General features: G+C 25.0%; 2 protein-coding genes across 2 annotated transcripts; one reads left to right on the top strand and one right to left on the bottom strand.

Moving 5' to 3' along the window:
* Positions 1 to 549: 549 nt before the first annotated feature.
* PmUG01_11053700 (transporter protein, putative) lies at positions 550 to 3474 on the bottom strand (the record flags this gene model as incomplete). The annotated part of the gene is made up of 7 exons (XM_029006208.1): positions 550 to 687; positions 1072 to 1136; positions 1372 to 1459; positions 2094 to 2212; positions 2379 to 2520; positions 2728 to 2779; positions 3065 to 3474. 7 exons carry the CDS (start codon positions 3472 to 3474, stop codon positions 550 to 552), a joined length of 1014 nt encoding a protein of 337 aa, XP_028862721.1.
* Positions 3475 to 5785: 2311 nt separating this feature from the next.
* Positions 5786 to 7440, top strand: PmUG01_11053600 (citrate synthase-like protein, putative; the record flags this gene model as incomplete). The annotated part of the gene is made up of 2 exons (XM_029006207.1): positions 5786 to 5969; positions 6251 to 7440. 2 exons carry the CDS (start codon positions 5786 to 5788, stop codon positions 7438 to 7440), a joined length of 1374 nt encoding a protein of 457 aa, XP_028862720.1.
* Positions 7441 to 9361: the final 1921 nt, after the last annotated feature.

Here is a 9361-nt window from a genome sequence, read left to right as displayed (position 1 = left end):
TTTTTTTTTATTAACATTTTGAAGAAATTTCCAAAAAAAAAAAAAAAGTAAAATAAAACAGTAAAACATAACAGTAAAACATAACAGTAAAACATAACAGTAAAACATAACAGTAAAACATAACTGTAAAAAAAATGAAGTAAAAAAGTGTTGTTAAAAAATAAAGCTAAAAAACAAAGAACAAACCAAAACAAATATATAATATTAAAAACGTTTTAAAAATTCTTATTAAAAAAATTTACACGTGCATAATACATATATATATATATATATATATATTGTATATATATGAAGAACATATTCTCCATAAGCAAACAATATGTAACTCATTTCCGTAAAGGAAAGGTTTTTTTTTCTTTGCATTTATTTAAAATAAATATTACAGAAATTAACGAAACATTGTGCATGTATTTGTTCGTATGTATGTATACATGCGTATATATATGCACACATATATAACCCTTAACAGGTGCAAATAGGTATGCATACCAAAACATAAACATAAATTCGCCTGTGTGTATTCCTTTTTTTGGGTAAAAATGGATGAAGCTAATGATGATGATGTGGAGCAATGCGCACAGTGGCTATAATTAAAAAAAATGCAATTACGCACGAACAACAAAAGCTGAGCCATTTTGTAAGCCTAACTTTTCTGCTATACTTCTGCTTTATTTCATTTAGCAAAATCTGAGAATGGAAATGAAAATTGGAGGAAACACATATAATAACAATCACAAGAAAAATCATGCACATGCACATATGTGTGTGTGTGCTGAACGATAAGGGATCAATTTACTAGCCGAACTAATTCTCAAAAATGAGCCAATATATATATATATATATATATGTATGTATGTATGTACATAAGTATGTATGCACATAAGTATGTATGCACATATGTATATTGCACACATGTATATTGCACACATGTATATTGCACACATGTATATTGCACATATGTATATTGCACATATGTATATTGTACACATGTATATATGCACACATGTACTTCAGCGTGCTCATTATACACACAAAACTGCCCCTATTTTGTTGTCGTTTTAGCTAATTTACCTCACATCCAATGAAAAGCAACGATCCAATGGAAATTGCATTGATTATACATGTTAATTTTTCACCTATAAATAAATGCAGGAAATAAATGAACATGCAAATTCTCAGGTTGTAAAAAAAAAAAAAAAAAATTAAAATTAAAATTAAAATTAAAATTAAAATTAAACGAAATTTAAACAAATTGAAGTCAAATTAAATTAATTTGAACTACATCAAATAAAACTAAATCAAATTAAATTAAAACATATTGAAATGAGTCAAATCAAATCAAATTAAATCAAATTTGCTTATCGTCCCCACCTGATGACTGTATCAAGTGACCTAATATTATTCCTAGGGGCGAAGAGAATATAAAAATTACTAACAATATTGTCTTGAGATTTTTGCTCTACAAGAATGGGAAAATGATGTCAAATATGAAAACCAAATGACGAGAAAACATTAAAACATATAAGAGTTGTGCAAGATGAAAAAAATAAAAAAATAAATAAATAAAATAAATAAATAAATTAAACAAATAAACAAATAAATACAAATAAAAAAATAAACAGATAAATATACAATTAAATATACAGATAAATATATAATTAAATATACAGATAAATATACAGATAAATATACAATTAAATATACAGATAAATATACAATTATATATACAAATAAATATACAGATAAATATACAATTAAACAGATAAATATACAATTATATATAAGATAAATATACAATTAATATACAGATAAATATACAATTATATATACAGATAAATATACAATTAAATATACAGATAAATATACAATTAAATATACAGATAAATATACAATTATATATACAGATAAATATACAATTAAATATAAGATAAATATACAATATATACAATATAAATACACAGATAAATATACAATTATATATACAGATAAATATACAATTATATATACAGATAAATATACAATTGTATATACGAATAAATAAAAACCCTTCAACATACATAATACATAACTATTCAGAAAAAAAAAAAAATTACTATGTTGTTCTGATTTAGTGAAAGAGCCACAGTAACTCCTGCTATCCACTTGTGTGATAAAATACAAAACGAATTTATAAAAACAAAATGCACGTCATCTGACATTCCTACGATCATTCCTAAAGGCGGAAAAGTGGGTAAAAATAATTACATGTTACGTATATATAGATACACACATGCATACTTACACACAAAATATCACGCACTACATAAAAATGAGCAATCTGCCATGTGATCTTGTAACAATGTAGTTACACTTAATCTCTTTCTTTCCTTTATCCTTACCTTCATTGCACGAATGTACAGCCAAGGATACTGTTAAGAAAAATGACTGCAATGTTAGGACGTGTAAAAATTGTGAGAAATTCTGTTTTTTCTTGAAATGCTCACTATCACATGCATGATGATATTTATCTTCATTGACACTCTTCAAAAAAAAAAAAAAAAAAAAAAAAAAAAGAAGAAAATGAGTTAATATGGTATTATTCATATTCAATTGCAAAACATAAATGAACGTACAATTAGCAACAAACATTTATTTCATTGAAAAAAGATGAAATATACAAATATCTCTAGTAGCATAGTGCACCTGATAATATAAAAAAATAACGAAAATATGTAGGTGTTTTCTTACCACACTATGCATATCGATATTAATGGAATCCTTTTTACCCTTTACTAACGTTCTACAATAAAATAATTAAATACGCAATGGAATTAAAAAGGCAAATTGAAAAAGGCACATAATCACAAAAAAAAAAAAAAAAAAAAAAAAAAATTAATACAAAATTATGAACAGTTGAGGTAAAAATGTGAAAAATTATGAGCAGTTCACATAAATTAAGAAAAACTATAAACAATTCACGTGAATTTGGAAAAACTATAAATAGCTAAGAAAAAAATAAATGCATTATATTCATCTTTGCGCATGTATATCTCCTCAAGGAATATTCTACTTGTTCAAATTTTACTTGGAAAAATTATCATTCAACATGGACTTCACGTCATCATTAGCAACACAGCAATAATTACTATCAACTGGTAGAACATATTCTAATGCTAATTGCACACAGAAACCAATAAATACGAAAAAAAAGATATAGAGTGTTTTCATATCAGCATCAGATGTGTTAAAAATAACGATGTCCTTATGTGAACTTACAATCATGATTGTTTCTGGTAACAAATGGAACATAACAATTGAAAAAATAAAACCAGAACCAAAACAATTCAAATTAGAAAGGATATTTTTTACTTTTTTTTCATGTTCAATATTTTGTTTCTGTCCAAACAATCCTATCAAATATGGTATAGAACATCCGAATGTTGCAACTGAAACAAACGCAAATATGCAAATTGCTTTAGCTAAAAGTAAATCCATTTTTCTGACAAAAAATTATTAGTATTATGTTACGCGGATGAAAATGTTGGAAATGCTGTATCTATTTATAAACGTGTATGTATGTATATATGTATGTATGTGTGTGTGTGTGTGTGTGTGTGTGTGTGTGTCTGTGCATATAAAAATTTATATGGATATATATATATAAACGAATTTATTATTTATATGCCTAAATAAACACGTATATAAGTGTACAAATTGTTTCTTAATCTAGCTCTTTTTTAACATAAACTCCCCAAATAACTTTTCATACACCTTCGATCTTCCTAAAAAAGTAGGAACGAGTCGTAATTTTTTGTAATTACAAAAACCAATCAAATTAAAATTGCTAATGCGCAAATGGAGAAGTGAAAAAGTATTTTAAATTAAATCTTAAAATTATGAATATAAATATATAAGCACAAACATATATATATACGTGCGTGTGTGTATGTATATATATATTATATATATGTAAAGCTGCGATCTACTCAATTTTTAAATAAAGCCAAAAAAAAAAAAAAAAAAAAAAAGGAAAAAAAAAAGGAAAAAAAAAGTTTTCTTCTTTATATATTTATTAATAATTAATATATTAACAACACCTATCAAATCTTAAAAGTTAAATAAAAAAGTATGACGTGTTCATAAAATAAATATATGTATATAAATAAAAACCTAAATTACATAAAAAAAAAAAATAAACTATGTTTCTTTTTGTTTTGTTCTTTTAAAAATAGAAAGCAAAACAAATAAAATTTTGTCAAATAGTTGTTACAATCTTATGTATAATTTTAAAAAACATACAAGAAGAAACTAAAAAAAGGATTTATTTCTCTTTTGGGTATTCAAACGCACAATTGTATGTATATAATAACTTATGTAATCAGTTTTTTTTTTTTTTTTTTTTTTTTTTTGTACGGAATAATTACATAAGAACTTCTCTCATATTTTACAACAAAAATAGTAAAAAGGCTATTATTTTAAAAGGAATAATAAAAATTACCTAAAGATGCAAACGTATATATATATACGTATACGTACATATATGTGTATATATATATATATATATATATATATATATATATATATATATATATATATATATTTATTTATTTATGTGCAAAACAAGTAATTGTTTTCTTTAAAATGTGAAATTGTTGATGAACTAAACAAGTTGTAAGTAGAAAGCAACTTACACTTGCATATGACAAATATATTATGTACAACAATTAATTCAAAACAAATTTATACGCGTTTAAAAGGTTTTCACACAGTTATATACGTTTTGGCTAATTTCCATACTACATAGAAGTATAAACTTTTATCTTTGCAAAAAGATTTAAAACGCGTTTAATTTCTCACAGTGCTTTAAAAAAATGCACCTGAACTGTTCAGAACTGTCGCCCTTTTGTAATTACATATGAGAGCACACATATAAACATTCATATAAATATATTCACACATATACATATACATATATATATATATATATATACGTGTATACATACATTATTCTCATAACGCAATTTTGTCGAATTCTTTGCATTTTAATTTTTAGAATTAATGAGGTAAGAAGCAAATGATGAATGTTATATACTACGCAAAAAAAAGAAAAAAGAAAAAAGAAAAAGAAAAAGAAAAAGAAAAAGGATGTTATACAAGGCAGTTTTAAAAGGTAAAAAAAAAAAAAAAAATTAATCAAATCTATCACAAATTATTAATTTTTTTTTTCTTCGAAGGCATTTAAAAGTTGAGAGATGCAGCTTTTACTCGCAGTTGAAAGTTCAGAAATGAGAATTAAAAATTAAGCGATTAAAAAATTTTAATTATGCATATGTTTATGTATAAATGTATGTATAAATGTATGTAATACGTATGTATAAATGTATGTATATACGTATGTATAAATGTATGTATATACGTATGTATGTATGTATGTATGTATGTATATGTGCGTATATATATACGTGCGTGCATACGTGGATACACACGTACGAACAACATGTATACATAATGCATACTCAACTGCGCTATCGCATTTATTGTTTATTGGGTGCATATGTTTTGCCAATTTCCCACCGTCCCATTTGTAATTTATTTACTGCGTTTTTTATAGGTTATATATAGTTTGAAAATGGAACTAAAGTGCAAGCAGTATTTCTTAATCTCAAAATTTTTGAAATGACTCATGTGCGTTTATGAAATATTATATATAGTAGTCTTTTTATTTTACATGTTTTTATTTTTGTCAAGCATTAAATTTATTTTTTCCTTTTTTTTTTTTTTTTTTTTTCACCTTCCCCCTTGTACGATGAATAACATAAAAAGAAAATTTACTTTTTTACATGTGAAAAATTTTGCTTTTTTAAAAAATATTTTTTTTTTTGAAAAAAGGTATTTTTGTAATAATAATAAAAGAGAGAAAATAAAAGGATGGTGCGAGCAAACGCTTCCTCATATTTTGCTAGAAACGGAAATTTTCTTTGAGCTCAAAGGTTATTAAAAAATGAAAGAAGGATTAAGAGATATGGATGTAGATTCAGTTCGACAGAGCGACTTAGGTTCACTGCTAAAAAATGTATGTAGAGAGTCCTGCATCCTGTACACCATAATGCATGCCCGTTTATGCAAATATGTATTTTTCCGTACGATCAATAAATCCTTATGTGTACACTTGAGCGCATTAAAAGCAGACATTTTTCTGCAGCGTAAATACAGTTTCTCTACAACAATAAATACATAAACATATGTATGAAATTGCTTCAATAAATATTAGGTATTTTTTACAGAGGATTGAACATACATGAGTTGTGTGAATATGCTACGTTCGACGAAATAATTTTTCTTTTTCTATATAAAAGATTGCCAACATCAAAGGAATTATATGAAAGGAAATGTTATTTTGAAAATGCTTTTCACTCTTATGAAGAGAAAAAAGTATGTAAAATAATGGAAAATTTACAATGCTCTAACCCTCTTGAATTAATAAGAGTATGTCTACTTATATTATCTTTACAAAATGAATATAACAATGATATAAATTTGGGCTATTATGAAATTTTAGCATACTCTTTAAAATTAATATACTTGTTTAATTCTAAAAAATGGACTTCTTCAAATATTTCTAATATAAAAGTTGAGAGCTTGTGTTCTTTTATTATTGAAAATTTCGCAAATAATGAGAAAGGGATTTCAAAAAATGGCACAGAAAAAGATGCATACGATAAAGAAAAGGGGAAGATGAAAAGTGGACAGAGAGAGATTAAGCACGTGAAAAAAACTTCATTAGAGTTATACGACTCAATGAAAAAGGAAAAAACAAAAGTTCTTACCATTTTGTTAATGCTGATATGTGAAAATGGCATTAATGAAAAAACTTTTTTATTAAGAATGCTATATAATGTGAGCAAAGATAACCACTTTAATATATTTCTATACGCTGTTACATTTTACATAGACACTTTTAAAAAAATAGATTTACACACAGCATTTCGTTCCTTGTTGAGTGTAAAGTTACCCTCTAAGGATAAAGCAGAGTACGAAAAGGATAAGATTTTATCGCAGATTAGTAACATGAATTTATTTTTTTATAATAATAAATTTTTTTTTAAAAAAAATGCAATTTTAAAAAAATATTTAGAAAATTATTGTAGGATGACTTCTCAGGCTAATGTAGATATATTAACTCATTTTATAGATATTGAAAACTTTTTTTTAAAAAATAAAAAAAAATATGCATCTAGCTATTATTATACTCTTCTAACATTCCACCTACTAGACATCTCACTAGAATACTTACCACCGCTCTATTTTCTTGCAAGACTATTAAGCTTCACAGCACATATAAACGAACAAACGGAAAATAATAAAATAGTGAAATACTCTGGCGTGTATATAGGAAACACTCCTATAAAATACGTGGATGCAAGTAATGCAAAGGAACTAGGAGATCCTACTGCATCATAGTCCATTCCTTGTTATATGAGCATTTTACTAATTTTCGACAGTTCCCCCTTTTTTCCCAGTACTCCTTTGGACGCTGTGTGTGCAAACAGTATTTAACCAAATGAAAAATAGAGCAAATAAAAGCAAAAAAAAAAAAGAATAAAATGATATAAGAAACAGATTCAAGTTACACTTTGCATTTATTAGAAAATTTGAATGAATCTCTTTTTCTCATTTTTACGAGTGTCCTATAACCATATTATCCTTCTTCTGTTCAAGCATAATCTACATTTTGATCAAGTGCAAGTTTTAAGAAAATACAAAATGGGGAGGGGGTGCGCCCTTCTTTCTTCAAGTTTTCTGGATTATTTGATAATTTAATTATATAATTAACTGATTAATTAATTAATTATTAAATTATTTAGCTTTTTAATATTTAATTTTTAATTTTTAATATTTAATTTTTAATTTTTAATTTTTAATACTTAATTTTTAATTTTTAATTTTTAATACTTAATTTTTAATTTTTAATATTTAATTTTTAATATTTAATTTTTAATATTTAATTTTTAATTTTTAATTTTTTGATATTTTAACTTGTCATCTTCTTACCTTTTTAGACCTTTTTGAATATCTCATTTTAGTGCAACATCCACATTTTGTCTAACCGTTACACATACCCTCTTACATGCTTTAAATGAAATATATACATACTATATAAACGAGCCAATAACGCATTCTTTGGTTTTCATATAAATGGAAAAAAGGTACATATTAAAATTTTCTTTATTCTACTTTTAGACATTTTACACTCATAAACAATACGAGATGTTTTTCACGAAACGGTATAAAAAAAAATATATCACGATAGAAGAACAGAAAAAACAATTTAAAAAAAAAAAAAAATTTCTCCAAAAACTAATATTAATACGAACGAAAGCCGGGGATGGGGGGAGGAAGACGAAATCTTCCAAGAATTTAGTTTTTCTCGTGTTTGCTCAATCTTTATTCTTTCCAATTGCTCTCCTAAATTAGCAAAACGTCAAAATGGTACAGTGCCACATTGGTTCATTGACACTATGGTAATTTGTTCACTTGACATGACTACTTCACCATTGCATTAAAACACTCTAAATCATTTAAGAGCGCATACTATGTAAAAAAAAGAAAAAAAAAAAAAATTCTTTTTTGTGGTATTATACTTTTAAATTTAGCTTAATCCGAACAATCTGCTAAGTTGTGTTATAAATTTAATTTCCACTATGTCGATAATGTTGATGTGTATTATCAACGTTGAGGGAATATTCTTCTCTCCCTGTTCGTTTTAACTCTTCATATTCGTATTCATTCTCATACTCATTCGCCTTCTCATTTACACTTTCTCTATCTACTTCTCTTTTATTCTTAGAAGAATAATTTTTTTTTTTTTTTTGAGTAATTAAAAAAATCTGTAGGTATTATTAATAAGTAAAATTAGGAAGAGTATTATTTTATTTTATTTTTATTTTTATTTTATATTATTTTTATTTTATATTATTTTATTTTTATTTTATTTTATTTTTATTTTATTTTATTTTTATTTTATTTTATTTTTTTTTTTTTTTTTTTTTTCCTCCCCCCCCCACTTTCTGGAGAAGTTATATTACATTAACCCTTTTTGAACCTTTCATTAAACGCTATTTTGTTAATTTTAAAAAATTAAAAATTTCTTGCGTCGCATTTTTTTTTTTTTTTTTTGACACAATGATGATGTTTTATCTTTCTTTCAAATGATATACCGTATGAAATATTATTCTCTTTGCCTTTTTCCTCTAAAAAAGGATAAGCATGCACATGTACTTACATATGTATACGTACTTGTATATATAAATGTATGCACCTGTACGTGTGTGTGTGTACCTTTGCAAGTACCTTGTACATGCGGGAGTTTAAATATATATGT

This window comes from Plasmodium malariae, assembly GCF_900090045.1.
Source record: "Plasmodium malariae genome assembly, chromosome: 11".
Lineage (NCBI taxonomy): Eukaryota > Apicomplexa > Aconoidasida > Haemosporida > Plasmodiidae > Plasmodium > Plasmodium malariae.
This window is presented reverse-complemented; position numbering and strand designations above follow the sequence as displayed.